At 40.4% G+C, this 25,181-nt stretch overlaps 2 protein-coding genes across 2 annotated transcripts; one reads left to right on the forward strand and one right to left on the reverse strand.

The window, feature by feature from the left end:
* The first annotated feature begins 1,011 nt into the window (after nt 1–1,011).
* On the forward strand, nt 1,012–16,210 carry mef2b (myocyte enhancer factor 2b). The gene is made up of 12 exons (XM_069150142.1): nt 1,012–1,056; nt 2,880–2,967; nt 3,579–3,726; nt 3,827–3,877; nt 7,985–8,061; nt 9,587–9,790; nt 10,018–10,146; nt 10,361–10,550; nt 11,550–11,695; nt 11,988–12,102; nt 12,920–13,031; nt 13,906–16,210. The coding sequence occupies exons 5-12, from the start codon at nt 8,008–8,010 to the stop codon at nt 14,216–14,218; spliced, it is 1,263 nt and encodes a 420-aa protein (XP_069006243.1). The 5' UTR covers nt 1,012–1,056; nt 2,880–2,967; nt 3,579–3,726; nt 3,827–3,877; nt 7,985–8,007; the 3' UTR covers nt 14,219–16,210.
* Nucleotides 16,211–17,832: 1,622 nt separating this feature from the next.
* Nucleotides 17,833–24,865, reverse strand: tmem161a (transmembrane protein 161A). The gene is made up of 11 exons (XM_069150143.1): nt 24,760–24,865; nt 24,178–24,281; nt 24,009–24,092; nt 23,691–23,782; nt 23,350–23,506; nt 22,839–23,054; nt 22,505–22,648; nt 22,292–22,405; nt 22,006–22,180; nt 21,694–21,790; nt 17,833–20,132 (listed from the first exon to the last, which is right to left on the reverse strand). The coding sequence occupies exons 1-11, from the start codon at nt 24,760–24,762 to the stop codon at nt 19,828–19,830; spliced, it is 1,491 nt and encodes a 496-aa protein (XP_069006244.1). The 5' UTR covers nt 24,763–24,865; the 3' UTR covers nt 17,833–19,827.
* Between the last annotated feature and the right edge of the window lie 316 nt (nt 24,866–25,181).

The raw sequence follows: 25,181 nt of genomic DNA on the forward strand, positions 1-25,181 counted from the left end.
AGCAAAAATCAAACGTTTAAAAAAGACCTAAATTGTTGTGGAGCTGTGGGACCACGTCAGGTATACATTACTGCAAACATCTGAGGAATTTGCAGCAGGGCAGTGACCTCAGAAAACCCTTGTTCATTGTAGAGTATCACTTGTATTCTTAGTCCAGCTCCTCAGGGTGAATCTAATTAAGTATTTGCTAAAGTTGCCTTTGAAGCATGCACAGCTTAACAGAGATGAATTTTTTTTTTTCATCAACTCATCTTTACTTTTACGTGCATATTTAATTGTCGAGAATTTGCCCGATTTAATCAGATAGATTTTAAATATATGTATGTATTTCATATGGGCTACACACCACTGGTCTACGAGCACCATGACATACTTTGAGTCTGTGACTTGTGTTAACAGAGGCCTTATTGTTCTGTTAGAGGTTGGGGCCGGTGGTGGTGGGGAGGCAAAGGTGTAACCCTTATTCTGTTGAGATGTAGATAAGAATGAAGCTATAAAGGTACACAATGTGAACAATTGCTCTCACACATGTACACTGACCATAGAGGCTATTTCTAAATTCGACAGCTTCACCACATGGTCTAAAAGGGCTGTGACTGATCTTGTCGAAAGCAGAAGTGAGAAGTTTCAGGAAAATGAAAAAAAAAAAAAAAAAATGGACTTGATACGGAAAGTTCTCAAAGGCACTTTTATCTTTCTACAGCTTCTCCCTCATGGCTCTAGCCGTGTGTATTCACCAGTAGCTCTAAATAATGTGTGAATGTGGCTGTGATTCCGCCTTCATTCTCCGCATTAATGAAGCTCTCAGTGTTAAGAAGAAATGTGCAACTAGTCTTAAATAAACTGAGGAAAGATATAATTTCCCTTTTGCTACAGGTGATTAGCTCACTGTATTTACAGATGGGGATTTGCTGTATTCTCCATCGGCTCAACGAGGCCCACGCAGATGAATCCTGGAGGTAAAGGCTGTGGCAGTCTGCTGGGATGTTGCTAACTATTGCATCAGATGAACAGTTTGAGCCACCTCTGGGGATCTGGAACTGTGTGTGTTTGTGCGTACGTATAGCTCTGTGTGTCTATGTGTGCATGTTAATATGTTTGTCTGTGTGTGAGGGAGAAAAATAGAGTTGTTATCCACACTTACACAGATGATCTGTGCTAACATTATTTTTAGGAGTAGCCTACATTGTGTCACATCCCAAAATAGTCAATAATGCAGCTCATGCAGTGATTCAGTTATTACCTCTAAATATATCTATTAAGCTGACAGCACGTCTGCTTTCCATTAGTGCCTTCGCTTTGATTTCCATCATTTTAATTTCCACACTTTTCATCAGTGATATATCCAGGTTTTCTCATTAATAAGAACAGCAAATCTGATTGGACTATGTAGCAGGACACATGGCATTCTCGAGCTTACAGGTTGTACTGCATAATCATGTCTATCTGTATGTATCCATGGTTGATTTAGTACAGGAGCTGAACTCAAAAACAGAAACAGTTATATGATTCTACAGCAGCCTCAGAGCATATATTGTATTCTCCGCTTCTGTATGTTAAATGTTTGTTGAGATTACCAGAAAACTGGTGCTTGAACTCTGCTATTTTTGTAACTAATGGTGGAGTGGTATTGAATTAAAGCCTTTTGGTTTTTGTAATTTGTGTCTTATCCATATTCACGGGACAAAATTACAGTTATAGTCTCAAGTTAAATTCTCTGTGATCCCATCATCTACTGATGAAGAGACTGAATGTTTATGACATGGATTAATTTGGTATTCAGTGAACTACTAAAAGGCACTTCAGTGGAGAGAATGCAGGCCACTATACCGCTGTTATTTTTTATCCAGCAACCCTGTGTTATGAAAGACTCTGAGGTTTCCTCTCCAAATATTGTTGCTTTAACAAACGATACCCCCAAATGATTGATTTATTTAATTTAACTATGTCACCGCTTCTATAAAATACTCTAATACTCTAATATGGAATTTTCAGGTCATGAAAAAAATCTCATACGAAATTGAAATGCCATTAGGTCATGATGCGCCTCTTTAACCAAACATACATGATTAAAAAGGCATTAAGGCAGCGGTTTCCAATGATTGGATTGACATCCCCCAGATAGGAGTCTTTAAATTAAAATCTGGGCAAGGAATAACTGATAATAAAACAAAAACAGCTTTTATTTTCTGTCTTTTTCACTGACCTTTGCTTTTATAATTGACATGTTTTAATATTGAATAATTGTCGGACGTTGGGCGTCAAATATTCAGGTCAAAGAGTTTGAAAGTGGAAATAATTTTTGCATTGTGTGACAACGGCACTGAAGCAGACACTGTTTTATATTCAGTGCCGGAAGTCACATGTTTTTGTGTGTATCGACCAGTCACAACAAATTATTAAGTATGACACCCTGACTTTCAACAGTGAATAAAACATGGACCCAGTCAGAGATATCGCTAATGTTCACAAAATAAATGTATTTAATCAGGAGGACATTTTGAAACACTAGAGAGCTTTTGATTTGAAACAGGGGTTTTGAATTTGACACAGGAAGTTGTAGCATTCGATTGATGGTGACTTTAGCCGGTTTTCTCAAATGAACTCGGTTCATTATCCAATTTAATATTTGATGGTAGCGTGAATTCAGCAAGCACTGACCATGTTTGGGAGGAAGATGTTGACATACTACAGAGATGGCCCTTTTTGTTCTGGGGTTACACTGAAGTGCAGCTGCACTGTTTTGGTTTTTCTTATGCCTGCATTTAGAACTTGATGGATATATCATAGACTAAATATAAAAGGGATATGATTTTTACTTTAATACTTCCATTGTGTCATTGTCTGACTGTTCGTGTTTTTTTTTGGGTGCTCTCCAGGCTCTTGGCCAACATTACTGCAAGGTTAATGTTACATTCCTTGGACGAGCTACCGACAGAGAAAAGCACTCCGCCAGAACGGAAGCAGGTAAGCGTCACGCATTGCCCCCTGGGTAATGCAGTCTATTTAGGGGCGTTACGAATCGCCCAGATTAATTGATGGGAAGAAAATAATACGAAGTGAAGGCTACTGCAGGTTGAGTACCGGCTCACTTCGAGCACTGTTTATAGGCTATTTGGTGGCCACAAGCAAAAAGCAAAAAAAAAAAAAAAAAAAAAAAAAGACGAATTACCTCATTTTAAAGCCTATCTTTTTGAATTATGTATGTATGTATGTATGTATGTATATACTTTATTAATCCCCGAGGGGAATTTTTTTATTATTTATTTATTATTGTCGCTATCCCGCTTAATTGCTTCTCCTTATTTACACATTTACACTTTTTTATGGTTTAGATTTCATATTTTCCATCCCCAAAATTAAGGGGACTGTTCATGTACAAGAGCATTTTTCACTGCCTATACTGTCACCACTAGCCCCGTGGTGTAGAAATTATACACAAAAGCAAACATATTTTTAAAGGTCTTCTTGGGACAATAAATCGTCTGTCATGTGGATCTTTCCGTGGCCTTGAACTAAAAGAATAACTTTAGGTATAACTGTAACTTGTTCTGTAAACTTGCTGACTGCCTGCACAGTGACGGATGCGCCTGAAGGCGGATGGGAGGCGCAGGAGTGCGTCCAATGACACGGCCGAGGAGGCGGTGTAGGGTGACAGAGAGGCGGGCTGCAGCAGCCAGCTGTTGGAAAGCAGCGCTCCTGAACCACCCGCTGCCACTGCATCAGGTGAATATCTCGGCATCATACGGCCAGACCCCCTCCTGCTCTTTTCAGACATCTGTGTTTCTTATTTGCAACTTTTCCCGTTTGCTTGGTCTCCATCAAGCGGGTGAAACTCACAGAAGTAAACAGAGAAAATAGGGACATCGAGGAACAGGTGAGACCAGATGCTCCGTTTTTGTTTTTAAGCGTGCGTGTTTAGATTTATTTTCTTTTATTTCGGTTTTCAAGGCAAATCAGTAAAGTTTCCTTGTGTTTCCTGTGTGGCAGATTTCACGACACAGCTGTTCGTAAAGTACCTGTTGCTGTGTTATTGAAAGCTGCCCATAGAGGAGGTTATATTAGACAGGGGTGCTTGGCAACCCGGGGACAGACAGGCTATTTTTGAATGGTCTATTTTGAATGACGTCAGCAATTTATTAGGCCTAATTATCAACAAACATTTTTCAGCTATGTATTTTTACTGTATTTATTTTTAGGGCCAAATAGCTTCTTGCTGTGCAAAATGTTTTCTCGTCATTTGGACAGAGACATCCCATGACTGTTTGATTTCATTCAGCACAGACTGGTTGGACTTTAAGAAGCATCTCGGCTCAATTTGTTCCGAATTTATTCTTTATTAAAAATATAGCATAATTCCCCCTCTGATAGAAAGACAGAAAGATAGATAGATAGATAGATAGATAGATAGATAGATAGATAGATAGATAGATAGATAGATAGATAGATCTCTCTTATCTCTTCAACCTGTTGCCTTCTCAATCATCTGACAGCTCAGTCTCATTCAAAATTAGCATTTGTGCAATTGACCTCAAAATTGTTACCTCTTTAAAAATGATGTTTTTTAACGAGGTGACAATATTGGCTCAAGATGATACTTTTTTAAGGAAATGTAGTTTCTGCCATTGTGCCGTTTTAAAAGAAGTTTCCCTCTCGTGGTTCCTCCCGTGGATCATTTTATAAAGTCCCAGAAAACTTTTTTTTTTCTCTATTTATGGAAAGATCAAATGTTCAGCTCATGCTTGCGTGTACCGTTGCTTCTTTGGCTCTATCAAAAATATCAAGGCAATTCAATTATCTCCAGTTAAAATTAGACAAATATTTCCTCACCATTTATTCTGCAAAGGCCTGGTGAGCACATAAACTGTCTGACCCCGTAGATGACACAAACGCACAGACATTTGTGTATCCCCCAAATTAGGTAGAGACACTTTAACTGTAATATAAAAAATAGCGTTGTTTAGGTTGAGATCCTCGCGATGCAAACTTCTGTCATGGGCCGCGGAGTGTGATAAATTCACTGAGAAACAAAAATGTTACCTGAAAGCCTTTCACTTCTTGAGACATGTTTCAATTTGAATGAGTTATGCTGTGCCCTGAACATTTCAAACTTACAATTCACCCTTTTCAACCTGGATTTGCAAGGATGTATATGTATCGTATTATGTGTATCATACAAATGGGGTTTGGATTATTTCTGAAAAAAGGTTTGGGCCTGGTTTCACATTTTGCCGTCTAAACACAGAACTTTGATGAGACTTTTAAGAGTGACTAAAACAGGGAATACTGTTAACGCTGTTAGATTTCAGATGTGTCAGATGTCTTAGTGTAATGGATCATATTAGGTACAGTTTTTCTTTTGATTGCTTTCATTTTTTTAAGAAAAACACATCTAAATAAATGGAAAATAATATTTTACAGCAGATGCAAAACCTTTAAGTAACTTTATGGTTATATTAATTTGGTTATTTAGCTATAATTAACGACCAGCACTGCAAATTGACCAGTGGAATTTGCTTTGCCGCCACAGAATAAGTCATTGGCTTCCTTGACTAATATGCTTACACGTGTTTACCAAGTTACTGAAACATTTACAAGCCACCATGCTCTGAATGACTCATGGAAGGAAAACCATTGAAGCAGAACCCCCAATACTTTAGAAATGCCCTGCTTATTTCCATTCTCAGTCATGCATACAATTCACTGCAGCAAGAAAAACACCCAGTGGGCTCTACAATATCAGAACAGATCAAGCAAATTGAAAGGATCTCTTCTGTTGGTGTGCAAGCTTTTCGGTGCATGTGTTGTCAAAGAGAGCTCCCCAGTGATCAGTAAGAAGATCCCAGGGTATTTCAGAGAGCTAAGCTACTGGTGCCCTGCTATGTGTCTGTGCTCAGTGTTTTCCACTGTCTCGCCTTTGGGAAACCATCCGACAAAGGTGCCGTCTCTCCCTAGAGAAAATAGGTGTGCAATTATTTCACTATTACAGGACAGACAGTGATTCTGTTTTGCATTAACATTTTATTTTAGTACCTCTGGGACTAGTTAATGGCGTTGCAAACAAATGAGCAAATAAAAACAAAAACATCTTCATGTCCACTTTTTTTTTTTTTTTAGAGATGATACGTTCAGGAGCTGACCTTGGAGATGCAAGGTCATGAGCGGTGGCTGCATGCTGCATGGCTGGTTCTGTGCGTACACAGACCTCAAATGGCAGTTGTCATATGGGAAAATGTCCAGAATTAGCAGGGAGGCACAACCAGATTTTTCCTGCCTGTCTCAGCTTTTAGGCTTTCGACAAACCTACTAAACCACACAACGTTCTACCGCGAACTCCATGCTGTTCACATGGAGGTGTAGCTATATTTATGCAGCTGCTCATGTGTTTTAACAGGGCTGTCTGTGGTTCTGATAGTTGTCAATTGGTTATATCTGAGAGGAGAGGAACCTTCTGTAAAACCCTGAGATAAAGATCTGCCTGCCCTGATTGGAACATATGTTGAACTTCCCTCTCATCTCACCTTTAACGTGGCTTCAATTGAGGTTAAATGGTCTCACTTCTCATCCAAAAAAACAGAACAGCTTGCCTTGGTGTGTGTTCTTTGTGGTAGCTGATTTGTTAGTTACCAGACCAATGCTCTTCCATTTGTGGTCCTCGTTAACTGCTGCCAGCTTTGTTTTACCATCGAGACATTGTGGCGATGATGTCTTCAGCTGTCACTGTTGAGGTGTGTCTTGTCTCTGCAGCATATTCAGCGCAGCAGAGATCATAGGACTTTATAAGGTAATCATGAGGGCAAAGTGGTGGATTCTTCCAGAAATGCCCTAGATGCCTGTGTGCCAAGTTTACGTTGAGGGACAGCGGGCACTTTAGGGGTCGTGGGAACACGGGCGCCATATCCGCTCAGGCACCATCAGGAGGGGCAGGCAACTAAATATAGAGAAGTCCGATACATGTCTAGAATTAAGGGGAAAACCAGTGAAAACTCCTCAGGGCTTTGGAGAAGTACTGCACGATCAGGTCAGCAGAGTCCAACCATCACTTAACGTATCTCCTGGGCTGATAGTGAGTGCAAAATGGACGTTAACAAATGTATGTATTCATTTGATTTAGTGTTGTACAGTTTTGCAGTGAAGTGACTTAATGGCTGTCTCCTATGATGCAAAGAGTGTCAGTGAAACTCTGATTTCAAGTTTGTCTCTACATTCTAGTTCTATACGGTCCTACGGGGGCAGGGTTTACTAGACCCAGAAAAACAACTGGTGTGAGTTTCAAAAATGGACATTCTCAAGCCAACCACCATTCATCCACGTTTTTGCGTTCAAATCCTGCTTTTTTTCTGACCTGGCTGTGCATGAGAGAGGAGTGGGTGGCTTTTAGTGTCAGCCATCTTTCAAAAACACACTGTTTTCCTTCGGTTGTTTGGTTTCAAGCTATTGCCCGCTGAACCTTTAAAAGGAGCCGTGGTCTGTATTTTTAACCCTGTCTCTTGGGGCCATGTGGTGTAGTCGAGCACTGTGCTGCTGGCCCCGGGGTAACCCAGACTGCGAGGGTGTCACTGTGTGGACTCCTGGCCCGGCAAGAGCCGCTCTAACTTTAGACTGCATCGCCTCATGGTGGTAAAAATAAACAGCCTGCCACTACCACGGGGAAGGGACTTGAGTCACCGAAACCAAACGGATGACATTTTCCCACCAAAATTATATGAATGTGAGAAATAGTATTGTTCATTTGTTCTGATGCATTTCTCCCCTGAAAGGCTCACATTCAGCGCAATAATGAATCAGTTCAACTGCACACAAACATAACTTTAAGCCTCAAGACATATTTGTCACCCAGCTTTAGCGTTCTGTGATCTAGAGGAGGAAAGGTTGTAACTTGTTTCAGGTCATATTTATCAATGTGGGTGTTCACTACAGCAGTTTGAATGTTGGTAATGAAAGTATATTGTATCCTAAATCATTTCTTTTTCTGTTTTCACAGGTGTCAGAGTGTAAGAAGAAAAAATGGGAAGAAAGAAAATACAAATTTCGCGTATTCTTGATCAGAGGAATAGACAGGTGGGCCTACATGCAATATGTAATTCGCATTAGAAACTTTTTAACAATACATTTGCCCAAACAATATTTGCACAGTGTCATATTACAGTAGCTCTCCTTGCTGAAATGCTAGACGGTTAAGCGATCAACAGAAAATTATAAAGTGACTATTTTGAGACTTTTTCTTTGTAAAAATACGAAACATTTCCTGGTCGCAATCTCTCAACTATGCGCTGCTTTTCTCTGTTGTATATATTTAAAAACAGAATATCTTCCGGTTTTGAACCGTTAGTCAGATAATACAAGACATTTGAAGACATCACTTGGGACTCTGGGGACTTGTGATGGACATCTTTCTACATTTTTACCTGGCATATTTTTTGTGCAAGATACACAGCAGAATGTAGAGTAGACGCATCACTCTGCACAGATACTGTAGTCGTTAAATCAAGCACAGCAGTGCACACACATAACGCCCAATTTGATAGCTGTACTGATTGAAATGTAAATGTGTTGAGTATGTTTAGTGTGGCAAGGACATGGGACATTTCTTAGTCCTGCATGACAGAGGAAATATCACATTATAGTATTTAGTGTGATGACAAACAGTTCTGGGACTATAGTTATATTTTAAAATAATTGTAGCACGTATAATTTCTGGGTGTAAATTCAAGCATTTTGAATCATCTATTGCCAAGAGGTAAAGCTCGTACATTGATCCATTGCTTTAAATTTAACAAAATACTTGGAGGGATACTTTGATTGTTCTTCAACACTGAGCAAATTGAGCAAACTAACAGGCTGACGAAACCTAAAAAAAATATATCGGTTTGATGGAGGATGAATGTGATAGCACAGATTACAGTATAATGGTAGTTTGTGTTTTTCAGACACGAGATCATGTTTGCGCGACACTGCGGTTCATAGCCTCTTGACATGTTAATAAGAATGTAAGTTCTAGATGAATATATGTTGATGTGAAACAGCTTGGATGTTATTTTAAAAAGAAAACACATCAACACAAAGAGTCAATGTAGACAACCAGAGAAACTTCTTTAACTGTGTTCAGACTGCAGCTAAACACAATTTGTTTCTCATATCTGATCTTAAAGACGACATGTTTTGTGGTGATAAGGTTTGTTTGTTTGTGGAGTTTTCTGTTATCTGAACAGAGGGTCAGAGGATAGACAGTGTTGCTGTGCAGATTGTTAAATCCCCCGGGATGAACTTGTGATTTTTAGGCAATAAACATACTTGACAGTTAAGATTTTTAGTATTTGCAATTGATCCGCTTGGATTTTTGGGTGTCATTAGAGAATACATGATATTTTTAAAATTTCACCCGTAGTATTTTGTGCTGTCTTTTTTTTTAAACGGCACAAAAAAGTTTTTATTGTTTTTTTTAAACTGTAATGTTAACTAATCAATTTGTCCCAAGTGCTCAAATTGATTACTTATTTACTCTTAAATGTGCCAGTACACTTCTAAGTCTTGAGCTGACGTTAAAAAGCACGATGACACAAACCTCTTGTTTTTTCCGTCGTAGGTGACCTTCACCAAGCGTAAGTTTGGTCTGATGAAGAAAGCTTATGAGCTGAGCGTGCTCTGTGACTGTGAGATCGCCCTCATCATCTTCAACAGCACCAACCGTCTGTTCCAGTACGCCAGCACAGACATGGATAAAGTGCTGCTGAAATACACCGAGTACAGTGAGCCGCACGAGAGCCGCACCAACACGGACATACTGGAGGTGCTGTAAACTAAGTGAAGGAAGAGTTTTGATACACAAAGTTCTGACATGACAGTCAAGTTAGTTATGACTCAGTGTTGAATTCAAGAGTTGTTATAATGCACTTTCTTCCAAAAATTATTATTAGAATTTCAGGCAGGAAGTGTAACCAAGAATTTCAGGTGGCTCTAAACCGTCATGGTATCATTGTGGGTAATTTTCCACGTGCACTTTCTGTTCTGCATCAGACCCTGCGCAGGAAAGGCCTCGGCCTCGACGGCTCAGAGCTCGACAGTGAGGAGAGCATGCAGGTGGCAGCAGACAAATATCCTCTCAGTGAGGGCATGGATCTCTCTGTGGCTCGCCAACGCTTCTATGTCAGTCCACACACACTTCTGCTCTACATTCAACACAAACACACATTCACACACAAAACGTGCTGAAACTATGAAGGAAGAAAATCCACCAGTTGATTTCTGATGCCAATCCTACTTAGTTTTATCCTTTCTAATTAACTGAAACGGATCAAATATTTAGCCATGACCAGTTTCTGTGTCATACTATTATTATGATATGTGCTTTCCTCCTCAGGCTCCATCCCTGCTCTCACCGGAGACGCAGTTCCTGGTGTCGGCCGGCTGCGAGAACAGTTTCCCCAACTCTTCTGGATCCGCCGTGACTTCCCACAGACCTCCAGGGTTTAAATCTCTGAACTCCAGACCCGGCTCTGCTAGTCCTGCTGCACCACACACGCACACTGCATTCATGTCTCCACATGCAGGTGAGCCTGGAAGGTCTAAGGAAACACTGTACCAAAACCCTTTTAACTACAAGGTGAAATAATTATTGGAATTTATCTTGTGTATGCAAAAGCATGTTACTATTTAGCTTAATGTATAATCCAATTTCTCTGCTGTTTTTTTTATGTATATTGATTAAACTGTTTAGATCCAGATCAGCTTGTTTCACTACAAAATATAATGTGCAGATTCTGCTGAATAATACTTGTTTTTTTTTTTTTAACCTAATGGTATTGAAGACATGCAGTTCTTTAGTCAGAACGTTACACTTTGTCACCTAAATATTGAACAACTAGTATTTTTCTGGCTTAAAATAGAGGCAAATCTTTACGCACGGAAATCCATCAACTTCTCCTAAAGCCTTTCTTGCTGTGAAATTCACATGTGCATAGTCGACCATCTGTGCAGCTGGCTGTGAACTCACAGGAAGTGTGTGTGTGTGTGTGTGTGTGTGTGTGTGTGTGTGTGTGTGTGTGTGTGTGTGTGTGTGTGTGTGTGTGTGTGTGTGTGCGTGCACTAATCCACACATGCAGTCGGCCTGTTTTGTGAAACCGGCCCTCCACCAGTGTGACAGCAGCTATAACCAGTTCTGTGGTTTCTACAATGTATCACACCTGTCTGTCATGTTAGCCTCTTTTACCATTCGAATTATGCACTGTGATGTCATTAAACCCTGATCAGTTACATGAACAAAAGTTTTTGGTTTTGATCAGTTCAAAATCACTTCTGTCATGTCGTCAATACATTGGAATATGTAAAAAAAAAACAGTCAAACTTGTAAACAACACAGTAGCTAACCATTGTTTTGTAAAGATCAAATTCAAAGGTCAAACAAAACAGAAGTTTTTTTGTTTTTTTTTATCACACTTGTAGATCGCAGCAGTGTGATGTGAAGAATGTATCACAGAAAACAAATGATCGCTCTGCAAGTGAAACCTTAGGTCTCTTTTCACTTCCTGCTCCTTTCTTTCACTGGTTAGGTATCGGCTACTCCGTGTTCTCCCACGGCAATCTGAATCGAGCTCTGGACATGAAAAGCCCTCCTCTGAACCTGGGCAGTGAGAACCTGCGGGCAGATGCTGTTAATCAGGCCGTGGGGGCCACACGTGCGAACCACAACTCTGCTGTAAGTAGCTGTTACAAATAGGTGTCAGTGAATCTAACATGTACTGTGAGCAGCTATGCCTCTAAAACCTCAAGTTCTTCATTGGAACTCAATTCGTGTGCTGATACCTGCAAATTGTTCCGCAAACTTGCACGAGTAGGTTCACAGTTTTTTTTTAAATTTTTTTTTACTTAATCTCACCTCTCGTAGTTATATTCACAAGTTCTACATAGTGTGTGTATACAGTGACATCACTATATCACGGCAAACTCGCGATTTTCAGTATGACTGTTTCTGTTTCCTTGATCATCAGAGGGGTCTCTTGTACCAGGGCCTGCACAGCAGCAGCTCCATGGTCACCATGGGGAAGGCAGGACTGCTGAGTCACAGTTTGGGAGGGTATGGCCTCCCCTCCCCTGGAGGCCCTGGTACGTCTTCTCAGCATCGTCTGTTCTGTGCTCAATATAGAAAACAGAAACTACAAATGACTACTGAATGTTTAAAAAAAACCACAAAAAAAACATTGCCATTGAAAAGGTATTTTAAAGCACTACTTTGATATTTTATGAAATAATCTTATTCACTTTCCTGCTGATTGATACCACTCTCAATTCTGTACAGTAAAAATGAACCCACCACAGGCAGCCGGTTCGGTTAGCCTAGTATAAAGACAGCATGTCAGCAAGAGGAAACACCCCGACTGGCTCTGTTCAGCTGCATAAAAAAAAAAAACCCGACCAGCTCTGAAACGCACTGGTTAACACGTCTTTGCTCATTTGTTTAATTTGTTTCAAAAAACGTCAAGTTGTGGTTGCACCGGAGGTTTGTGCAGTGTCAGTGACCTCCAAGAGTTTCTGCTGGTTTCCTGGCAACGCCGCAGTGACGACAACATTCCTGTTGTTGCTACACCCAGACCTGAAATAGTCCCGCACACTCCCAGTTGTACAGACTAAAAACAAACATGATATTAAATGTTAATTTGTGAGTTGAAGTCTTTACATTATGCTAAACTATATTAAGCTGACCAGCTGCTGACTGGAGCTTTTATATTTACTGTAGCCTACATAAATAAACTACTACTCTTCTCATCTTACTCTCAGCAAGGATATTTCTCAAAATGTCAAACTAGTCTTGCAGTGAAGTTAGGATAATCTTTCCTTCCTTTCACTGAATCTGTTTTATGAAAATCCATTTGTTTGGTTTTTTTATCATTATTTTAAATCCATGTGGGTTCTTTCTTTCCAGATTACAGCCAGCCTGGTTTTTATCAGTCTGTTAGTTTACAACGAGGAACTGTGAACCCCTGGCAACCAGCACAGCCGCCTCAGGAGCCCCATGGGCCTCATATAAGTCCTGGGTAAGAATATTATATATTATTATGGACGTTCCATATCCACTATGTGGATAAAATATGGAGTCACCGGTCAAAAATTTGAACCTGCACACTGGTGTTTGCTCCCACAATGTTTTCTTTTTTGGCATTTGCGTGCAACTTTTCAATTAATTAAATTCTCAACAGGTACAAAACAGCAGCAAACATTTCTTCATATTTACAAGAGCCTACATAATTCAGAAAGGCAAACATATACTGATTGCCACTAAAAAAAAACAACAATAAAGTCACCAATTAACATGCAAAACAAAATGATTAAAAGTCAGAATGAACAACAACAGGGGAAACAAAATATATGTATTTTTACATAAAAGAAAAGGGGTGACAATTAAATTTGATAGATGATCAAAAAGAACAGAGCAGAATAAAACAAAAGAGAAAAGAATGAATTAAAAGGAAATACTAGAGATGAAAAATTTGTAATAATTAAAGCAAAAAAAGTGTTCAATAAGTAAAATAAGAAAGATTACAAATTATAATTTATAGGAAAAGATTAAATTTAATTAATTTAAATGAAAAAATAGATATATTATTTGAATCTGGAAAGTTTTTGTTTAGTAATGTTAAAGTAAGCTTCTGCTGTATTTTTTCCACAATAAGGAATCCCGCACATTCTGGTGCTTCTACTTGTTGTTTATATGCAGGATAAGAAGTATTCTAATCCAAAGTGGATGAATTTCAAATGCCTCATTCGCAAACTGTTTTTTTGTTGTTGTTTTTTTATGTTTTCAACTGCATCCAATTGCCATGAAGCTGCATTTGATGCCCTTTAGCTGCAGAACTGATGACCTCAACTCAGTGTTCAACTTGCTTTGGTCCTCCCTCTTGTTGTTTCCAGGATGTCCAGTGGGGGGTGCTCCTTCCCCTCTCAGTCTTGCTCTTCAACCTCTCCACATCTGCCCTCCCTCACCCTCAGCATCAAATCGGAGCGTACCTCTCCCGAGCACATGTCCTCACCTACCTCCCCTCCTCTGCACCACCTCAGGCAGCATTCTCCAATGAGCAACCCCGACTCTGCTCGCCATACCCCTCCAGAAAACCGTCCGACCAATGGGACAAAGGAGTTCCCCAAAGCCTGCTACCCGCAAGACGAGGAGGAAGGAGGGCAGCCGCTCAGGCAGTTAGAGATGAGTGACGGCTGGCAGAGATAGCCGGCTGCTGCAGTCTACCACCATCTCCCATTCAACAGTTATCCTCCAACAAAACCAGACGGGGCTGATGTGGCCCCGTCATCCCAGAGAGGAACGCCTCTCTTTGTCTCCTCACACAGAGCTGGTCTCTCCTGGGCAGTGGAGAACTCTTCTCTGCATCACTTGCTTGATCCCGTGAGGAGATAGACAGACTTTTGCTTTTCGTTTGGTTAGGTTTAGTTTTCTGTGTTGAGCTAATGTGAAGAATTTAAAATGTGTTTGTTTTGTTCTGTGACTTTGTTGAGGTTTTGCTGCAGTCAGCACAGCGGGACCAACTGAGTTTCTCCAAAAGTGCAAAATCCATCTGCAAACGTATTTGGCTTTCAGATCAACAAACGTTCTGAGTAGTTCAGCGCTTGACCTATTTAGGTGTGAAAATTGGAAAACAGCTGTACATTTTTTTGTGCGTTGTTTTAATGTGAATCACCTTGGGCTGCTTGCTTGTATGAAAGGTGCTTAATAATAAAGCTGAGTTGAGTTGATTAATTAGACAACAGGTATAGAAATATTACAGGAGGCTTAGGTTTTCTGGAGATAGGGAAATGTCCCTCTACAAGAGGGCATTTTAAACGATAGGGTTGCATTTTTTTTCAAGCCTGTCTTTAAACAATGCTGATCTGTTTTTGGTTGCCACTGTTGTTCCTTTTGTCTGAGAAGTATAGCCTCCATCATGGCATGTTAATGAGATAAATAATGGGAGATTAAATCTGATGTCTTTTTTTTTTTTTTTAAAGATTCAATCTAAAATTCAGTAAACAGTAGGCTTCAAGGGTCAAAATTCTTCTTTGGGTTTGTTCAGACAATGCCTCATTGCTGTGCTTTGGTGAGGAGACAGTAAAGTCAAGTTTATTTGTACAGCACAATCTGATACAAAAGCAAACGTGTCCTCTGTAGAGTAACAAAAAAATCTTGGATTTTGTAGATCTTGGGTCTTCATCTCTTCCAATAGATTCACATTAAGAGAGCTTCTCCTCAGGCCAGTGTGAACAACGGGAACTTTTTACAGGAGCCAAAAGCTGTTCCAGAGTTTGGACATGTTGGTTTTGTTCAAGACAGACTTGAAAAATAATCAATCCATCCTAAAATATTCTGGCCATCAGTGGTTTTAAAAGAGAAGTTTAAAAATGGTTTCTTTTCAGTTTTGTTTTTAAGCTTTAGTTGTAGAGCGCCTCCAAATGATGATAGTTTTATCTTTTTACTTTGTCAGTAGCAAAACTGATGGCAGCCCAAGACCAAAGTGTATCAGTACTATCCCTATGAATTGCACTCAAATACTGCGGCAGCCAAAGATGTTTGTATTTGTCTATATTTGGTCTAATTGGATTCCAGTAATATTAAAGTCTGTTGCTTTTTTCTGAAGGGCTTTATTCACTTAGTGCATATTGTAGAGTTTACTAAGCTTATAATATTTTGAGATATGTGAGACACTGTGTAATAAATGAGTCTAAATATTCATATTTTCATCTGGTTTCATTTAACCAGTTTGTGTACGTGTTTTAGTTTTACATATAATGTTTGGCAATTGACAAAATATTGTCAAAATTCAGGTTGTTTCTAGTCGTCCACAAAGGGTCATCCTACTTTACATTGTCACACTGATGGGGATTAAAGTGCAGAGCAGAGAGCACCTGCCTTTACTTTTGGGGTGGTTTATTATCTAATGAATCTCCAGGACAGGACCCAAGTTCAATGATGTCACCCTGGCGGCGTTCAGCAAAGACAGCATGACAAACTCTGCAGAGATTTAGGGAGCCAGCTTGTGAAGTTTTGCAGTAGAATTAGCTCTCCTTTTATTTTTTATGCAGTTAACGTGGATTAATACCAAGTTATCAGTATTCAGATGTTTTGGACTGAATCCTTTTCATGTTTGCTGAATGCTTCACTAACAGAACAGAGGCGGATTTTTATTTGACATTTGTTGTGATTCCTTTTAAATAAAGACATTTTAATTTGTATGTTTGCCCTGGCCTGATTTTTTTTTCAACAAAGGACGTTTAGTTTATTATCTTTTTTTAGAGAGAAAAAATATGATTCTGTTGCCTGTGTTGTTTTCATTAATGTACATTCAATGTTAAGGCAGATTAAATGCCCTCCACTGTGTAGCTTTCATGTGTCCATTTATTTCGCGGTACACACCTTCGTTCCATCTTTTGAACACACGCACACACTCCCTCATTATCATGTCAGGGCCCTGTCAGGCAGCTCACCACGCAGCCACCAAATGAGAGCAACACGAATGGACCACTTAAAAGCCTGCAGACCTTTATGTCGTCAAAAAAAAAGAAAAAAGAAATACATTCAGCTCAAAAAGGCTCATTTCCACAGCTGGTTGTCTCTCGGTAACTATGCCAGAGTGTTTTCTTATGCTACCCCTATGGAGCATTTGCCTTCCTTTCCATTTCAACTAATAGCCAAAGGGGGGGAACATGGAGGAGCGAAGCCCTGGTCCATCTCTGTCGTCTCTCCTCCCTAAATGAAAAGAGACTCTCACTGGGGTCATGTCTGGTCTGCTCCCCTGAGACCAGGCTGGGCCCAGTCTGTAGGGCATGTCTGGGTCCTGTGCAAGCACACACCCGCCCACACACATCCTGGTCTCTATAGCAACCACAGCCAGCCATGGCTGCCTGACTTGGCCTGCTGCAGTCCACAGAGCAGACTGAAGAGGTTCTAGGCCTCTAGCACAGATGCACATAAGTAATGTGATTATGTAAACATGTCAGCCCTGTCACCTTTCAGTTCATTAGGCTGGCCACTCTCACCCACAACCAGAGAGGAACAGAGCTTGACTGGTCATGCTGGGTGAAGATGTTACTTATAAATGTGCTCCTGAATCATGTTACCGAACAGCAACACTTTCCCTTTAAATTTCCTTTAATCTCTCCGAGATGTCTGGCTCGTTAGTTGGTGCACTGCCAAATTTGTTCACTTCTCAGTGGCTTTGTGATTGCTGATATCATCCAGTGAAGCAGGTCCCAGTGCACATAAAAAAAAAACAGTGAGGCACCTGTCCCGCCCTAAATTGGAGGACCTTTGTGTCTTTTGATTGGACGTGGAAGTCATCTGATATCACCAATAAATCATGTCAGCTTTCAGACAAGGAGCCCCTCCAGTTTTGTGCTGGTGAAAGGTCACGTTTCTCAACTTGTGCTACACAACTGCCATGTAAATCTTTTTGGTTATGCCTTAAAGCTTATAGCTCTAGTTTGAATGATTTTAAGCTGCACTGTCAAATAGAATTTGTACATTCAGTGCAACTTGACAAATGAAATATTGTCCAGAAATTGGATGATGTCCAGAAAATTTAACGGCTCCTGCAGCCAAGTTGAGCAGCCGCAAATATATATCTTCCCAGACTCTTGAGGGGCATGAGGTTCATAATAATTTTCAGTGATTAAAGAATGATCTTCTCAGGAGTTTGGGGTCAGAGATCAGGACCCAGCACTGTGGCGAGACACTCCATTGTAATGCATGATGTCTTTTGTCAGCTGGAGCACCAGTTCTTAAAAGGAAACGTTTTATCTGCGATACGTCCCACGCTCCTTGAGGCAGGGCAGAATTTAACATTTACAATAAAATGAAAATAGTGCACGTTTTTATTAAGCTGCAAACATACACACACAAAAAGCATTCAGGTTACAGCCAAAGTTTTGCACACCATGCATTCAGAAAATCTCAAAAAGCAACATTTTAAACTTCACAGTATGATGATTTCAGAGCATTCAAGTCAAACACACGATCTAAAAAAACACACTAAAAATCAAAACGCTTCACAAACAGAATAATAAATGTAGATTTACACAATCTGTATCATTTCTAAATGACAAAAGGTATTTGAAGCAATGTATATTAATAAATAAATAAAATACATAATGAAGACGGATTCAGAGAAGGATTTGATTAATGTAACATTATTGGCTATAAAAAAAAAGAACAGCAGAGACTAAAAACTTGCAAATTAAGTCACTGCAACTTAAAATGTTGCAAATGTGTAGTGCTTGAAAATAACATGTAAAACAGAAGTGTGTTTGGAGTGTCAATTTTAATGCATTGACAGATTCTACTTGTTTAAATATGTATGAACAGGGAGGAAGGAGATTTTAAAACAGACTTAAAACCCTTCAGCTCCCAGGCACTTTGGAAAAATGAAGGAAACTTTTTCGATAAAAGCAACAGCTACTCCGTGTTTGGCTTTTGGACTGTGATTCACAGCCAGAACTACAGTTTAGACTCATTCTTGATCAACCGTGTTACACTAGAGCAGCCTCGATCTGATGCCACTAAGTGTCTCTGCGGAAAAGGAGGAAAAACAGCAGGAAAGGACAACAATAAAAACAAAATAAAACATTTAGCACTCTTGAATCGGTTCTTTAAGGGCGACAAAGAGCCCCTCACAAAAATACATCTCACTACTCCGGGATCAAGTAATATAACCTGCCCTGGTACCTTAAGATATGCAGCATATACGTGTTCTATTGAGAACAATTCAGGTAACACTGGCAGAGATACATGTGAAAAGATGCAGATAAAGTAGCTGAAAGACGCAACTGGAGCCTGTATCACAAAGAGACATTAATGGACATTTTCATATCGCGGTTGAATCGCAAACTTTGAAAGGTAAAAGAAATGATCTTGGTACAACAATGTGCCCACTCTGTATTTATAACAAGTTTGCCACATTATCATCCAACTGAGCGCTTAAGTTACCAATTGATTAATAAGTAAAGAATTAACCGAGTAAATTATAACTGTAACATGTGGATCAGATTATTCTTCTTTAGCTTTTATTCATTTTCTTCTTCATCAATCTGAACTTCGTTTTGAACAGCAGGGAGAGCCTTTAAGTGTTTATCGTATCACTCATAATAGTTTGTTCACACACAAAAAGACATAAAATGTCTCTTTTTTTTTGGACCATTAAACATGCCGAACAAGCTATATTTAAAAAGACAGATTCTAATTCTGACACTCATCTAGAGCTGTATTTTGAAAATCTGTATATTCCTTCAATTTCTTCAGCTTTTTAATTCACTGTACTGAAAAGCAGCCTTATGACATGATAGGTTTGTTGTGGGTGTCATTTTTTTCCATTATTAAATATTTCAGTCACAGTTCTTTTGATGTTGAATGTGTACATGACTATGCTCGGTTCAGTAAAGCCAGGTATAACTGAGCTAGTTGCTTTGTGAAGCGGGTTAATGAACAATTGTCGGCTCAGTGAAACCACGCAAAACAAAGGAAACTACACTTTGTGATACGTGTTACTAAAGCACTAAATTAAACCTGCTTTGTGATAAAGGCCCCAGCTCTTTCGGTATATTTATGTTATCGATACCAGTAGCCTGCTGGTCTCAATAAGTTACAAGGACTAAAAGGTAGTCAATCCATATTGCAACAGACAGTGTCCAACTTTGATCAGAAATTCTGTTATGGCCAAAAACAAGGTGCCCTCTGTCTGTAGTTGTGTTTCATTTAAATATTCCCATTGCTGTCTGCAGGCATCCTCTGCAACAGCGTCGCATCAGCCGAGAGCTGGCCTTGCATTGCTTGTGGAGAGGTGTGACACTCAAGTTTTAGTTGTGCATGAGGTACTGGTGGAAGTAGATGCCAAACAGAGAGCTGATGACTTGGCAGGCAGCAACCCACCAGGTGAGGAAGGCGAAGAAACCTCGGAAGAAGAGAGGAGTGAGGACGGACCGCAGCGCTGTGAAGGTCTCTGACAGACGAGCTACTGTGGCCTGGATGTCCTCCTCCATGTCCTCCACCCCTTCATCATCTTCATCGACGCCGCCGGGCAGGACGGGTGCTGCAGTGGGCAGCACCAGTGCTGGTGTCACCCCGGGGGTCTCCTCAGCACCCGTACTCCAGGAGAAGTCCCCTGCAGGAAAACACTGTTTGTCAGCTTTCACTGACACTATAATATGTGTTGGAAAGCTATTATAAAAAATTAAAAAAAAATCTAATCTAACTCTTCCGGATGTGACAATAAAGGAATAGTTCACTTTACAACTCCCTGACATGTCTGTCAAGTAAATACACAACTACACCTACAACCAGCAGTCAGAGTCTCTTAGTTAGAAACAACAAGCACGAATCTATGCTTATGTAACTAAATCAGCCTTCCAATACCACAAGCATTATATTCTGTTTGTTTCAAAGAGTTTGGTCCTGAGAGCAATTATATTTTGTATCCAGTTCCTAGTCGGCAAAATACACGGATTCAACAAGCTTTGAGGCTTGCTGATGTCTAATAAAGCCTTTTATCTCATTACTTGGCATGAGTAACGACCAATAATGAAAACATGCAGGTAAGCACCTTCTCATTTACTGTAAGTGCTGACGACTACTTTCTCGAGATGACCGATGTCACAAGCAATAGCTGTAGAGAATTACTGCTAATTCTGTAAGCGCTACGCCGACAATTTGTAGGCTGGTTAGTGTGCGCTCAGAGATGCTGACTGTGCTCTGTCAAAGATGGTTTGTGGGTGAAAAGACATCACTGTAGCGTCACTCTAGGACCACCAGTGAACCGGTTTTTAAAGTTCACTTCATGAGAAATACAAGAGAGTCCCAGCTAAACTTTCTATTCATCAAATCAATATTTTCAGCTCTTTCATCTTTTTTACAATTATTTGAATCGACAATAGTGTTACAGATTATGTCAAGATGTTAAAATTGTTTCTGTCAGTCCGACCAGTGAACAACAACATTTCATATCTTCATTTTCAGATTGTGGCTGCAGGTTATAAAAGCTAACCAGGCAGGCTAAATTCATTTCAAAAGACCGCAGTATTTCTGACTTCTCACTCAACAACAGGTGATAGCAGATCGAAATCAAATCTTTCAGAGCTGTAAGTATTTATAACTTCAGTTTCTACGAACGATGGAAGCTAAACTTAATGACAACTGATATGGGATTCACACAGATTGGGATTTGATACCTGAACCCCAAACCAATTGTTTATTTTATTGTAAATCTAGAGTGTAACATGTGATGTTTCAGTTTTACGCTGATTTCAAGTAGCATCCCACTATGTTTCCATGAGAGAAGATGACACTTTTTGAATGGGAGTCTATTGGAGTCAGAGTTTGTTTAAGAGCCAGCCCCTAGTGGCAATAAGTGGTATTGCACTTTCGCATTGGCTTCAGTTTTCAGACCGAGTTTTTTTTTTTTTTTTAAACACTGTTTATGGCTGAGTTATGTGCTGAAAACATTTTTGGCCTGAAGCAGTAGCTGCTTTCCTGTTTCCAGACCTTATGCTAAGCTAAGACGACTGTCTCCTCACTGTCGGTTCATATTTAATGGACAGATATGACATTGGTATCAATATTCTCATCTATCTCGTTGCAAGAAAGGGAGAAAGCCTATTTCTCAAAAAGTCAAACTATTCCTTTAAAAGATCAAGCGTGTGATGACTGAGGGAGTTTTTTTTACTTACCCAGAGCCTTGAGTGCCAGTGTGGAGAAGAGGATGAGCAGAACAGGAACCAGATACTGAAGAGTAACTACGGTCAGGTAGCAAAACACACGTGTAACCTGGAAAAGAGCACATTAACTTTATTCTTCATAGGTACCTACTGAGTTTTTACTTTTTTGTAGAGTAGACATAACAAATTCTGAATTAAAAAGTTCAAGACAATTCAACTCTTTAGTGTTTAAATATTCAAATGTCTCTGTTTAGCTGTTTATGTTTAAAAAAGAAAGAAAGAAAGAAAAGGAATCACAGTTTAAAATCTAAAACCATGTCAGACCTTCCTCTGGATGTCAATGGCAGCAATACGTCCTGCCTCCTTTTTCATCTGCTCCACCCACTTCTGAGCCAGGTTGAGGTAGGCCTGCAGGTGGTAACGGGTCAGTCCCAGACGCAGCACACACAGCACCACGATGATCCACAAACGCATGCTGTCAAATGCTGCACTGGGCACTCTGCAAGAAGGACATTATCAGAGAGTCATCACATGCCCATTATAAATTGTCGTTTCTGTCCAAGAATTAGGGTTACTATAGTAGATAAAATGAACAAATATGTGCACTCACATTGTGACAGAAGTCTTTCCCAAAGGTGCATTTGCCAGAAAGTCTCTTGCGATGGGTTTTACCCACAGAACCACAACAATGACTGGAGACAGGAAACTCATGTGGAGCAAAATCCTGTCAGGAAACATCAGAAGCACCGCCCATAGAGCTTAGCATGGCTAATGTGCTGTTAACACAAAACAAGGGGTATATGTTTCATGCAACGGTTCTCACTGGATGTGCGGGCGGCCAGAGTTCATCTGTACGGCATCTAGATGAGTCTGAGCCAGGCGCAGACCGGGGAAGGCCAGGAGAGCTCCGATGTAAGCACAGAAGGCAGCCAGACCGAGCTTCACCGTCAGCTTGGTCACTGGGATACTGAAGTCAAAACAACCACCAACAATAACTGAGACCAAGTACAGCCTGTTCAGCGTAGCTCATGTATTGTACTAAATCAAAGAGATGTCCCTTAATACAAGATGAAATGACAATCAATTTTAATACCCCAAGTTCTTCCTTCAAATCCCTATTTCAGCTGCAAGTCCTCTTTGAACTGACAGATACTTACGACCAGTCGGCATAGCCCTGCTGTTTGACAAAGATTTCCAGGTTGTCAAACAGATTGGAAAAGCCTGACTCGAGGCCAAACTCCAGGTAGTCCTCTCTGACCACCAGCACCAGCATGGCTACGAGCAGAGACAGAAAGCCAAAGGCAAGGCACACTGAGCGTTCACCACCCTCCTCTGAGCGGAAGTAGTGGCTCATCAGCGTGTGAAGGGTCTTTCTGAGGAGTTATGAGTTAAAGGAAACCAACTGAGAGGTCAAAATATAATTAATCCAGTCTAACACTCTTTAATTGTTTTGTTTCTTACCATTTTTTTTAAATACAGAAAATATACAAGCTATTAATAATATGACTTATCAATGATAGCATACATTCTGATAATAAGATATTACAATGTCACTAATGTGACTAGATGCTTCATCAGCTCTGATATTTCATCTTGCAAAAAGTTAAAGACTGCAGCTTTACAATCAGATAATAAAGTGACAGTAAGTAATTTATAGTTGAAGGATACAGACTGAAGAGAACAGTAAGGACACACCAGATGGCTCCAAGGTTGACCTCTTTGCTGGCATCTACAACACTGCAGTAACACTCGGTGAACAGGAAGACACCCGTTGCATAGACTGCAAAATCGACAAGCCACTGGTACTCCAGGAAGAAACGCAGAACTGAAAATAGAAAAAGAAAAAGTGCATCAGAATATTATTTTTTTTGTACCATATCTGTTAACTACATTTCATAGAGTGTTTTTTTTTTTTTATGCAGTGAAAAGTGCTGGAAAAATACAGTAATCAACAGCTGAGCTAGGAGCACTACGTCACTGTGATGTCGATAAAGGAGTGTTTGTTTTACCGAGAGCATCGATCACGTTGACTGGAGCTTTCTCCAGGTGAAGGTCGATGTCTTTGGGTACAGTGAGCGGCTTGCTCTCCCCGTTCTGTCTCCTAAAAACAAACAAGGGGGAAACGGCACAAACATGTTCAAAAGCTTGATACAGACGCCAGAGGTAAATCAGCAAGCAAACTAAAAAAAAAAAAAAATCTGTGTCTGTGGTAGTCATCTTTTTACTCACCGGTGAAGTTCGGCACAAGTCTGTACCTTCATTGTAAAGCATGCAAAGATTCATATGTGTAAAGGGGAAAAAAAAAAAAATGCCCTCCGCAATTTCACCTGTCTCTCCTGTTTTGTTTGGGCATCTGCTTTCCGGCCAACGCGCACAGCTCTCCTTCTGAAGGGTGTTTAAACCGGAACAAGCTGGAAGGAACAACGGGAACGATGCATGTGAACGGCGCAAAGCGCATTACGTGTACGATAAACACGCCTGTCAGGGCGGACATACCTGCCGTTGCAGATGAGCCAGCGTGCAAAAGAGCAATGTGGGGCCATCCTCTGCATGATGCTGGCGGCCAGCAGGCTGACCACCAGCTGGATTCCCATCAGAGCCTGTCGGGAGGAAACACGTGCACGGTTAACCCGCACCTTGCACATGACAGCAGCAAACGCTGCGTGTCATGTGGATGATGTCTACAACAGTGGCAAGACACACAAAAAGTTTTAAGAAGAGGCTTTTTTTTTTTTTTTTTTTTTGCTGAACATCACAGTTAAGTTTGTTAACACATCACAGGCTACATCATACACCGTGTTTAAAAGGCAACAGCTGCGAGTAATGAAGTTCAACCGCCCGCGATATAAAGCGCGTGTTAAAGACCCCTTTAAAATGAATGAAACTTAGCGAATGGCTATCGTGCTAAATTTAGCTAAACTCCGCCACCTGTCAGGCTGCTTGCGACTGTTAGCTATCACGTTAGCATCGTAGCCTTCAGTCAGCGGTACAAGCGCAACGAGCCGGCTGGAGAACCGGACAGCACGCAGTCCAGACGGGGAGTCAGACGTTTTTGTACGAGGGTATTAATGAAGTTACCATTTCTGCTCCAAGAAGTTGAGGTCCAAACCGCAGTAGCCGCCGGAGGTTCTTCACATGCGGAAAAAAAAAGTCTCCCAACAGCTGCAGCGAGTGACATGTGAAACAGCTGAATGTCCCGGATGTGATCGTGGGGTCGCGAGATGCCTTCAGGTGTTTCGGGAAAAGCTCCGTAAACTCGAACGCTTGTACGGCAGCGGCTCGTGCTCTACGTCAAGCGTGGCTGAAAATAGCCTGTTGTAATTTAGTACATTTTGAATTACAGGTATTTTAAATAGGGCGCCTATTTCTTCGTGTGTTTATCAGACCGTTGCAGTTCGTTTAACGTTTGTGAAAAAGACATAAATTAATACCTTCTGCTAAAATCTGGAATGGATTTTAAGAGACAGATATGGATTGTATTAAAAATATATATTTTTATT

This window comes from Embiotoca jacksoni, unplaced genomic scaffold, assembly GCF_022577435.1.
Source record: "Embiotoca jacksoni isolate LCO1_2020_lvr unplaced genomic scaffold, fEmbJac1.0.p SCAF_16, whole genome shotgun sequence".
In the NCBI taxonomy this organism is placed as follows: Eukaryota; Metazoa; Chordata; class Actinopteri; family Embiotocidae; genus Embiotoca; species Embiotoca jacksoni.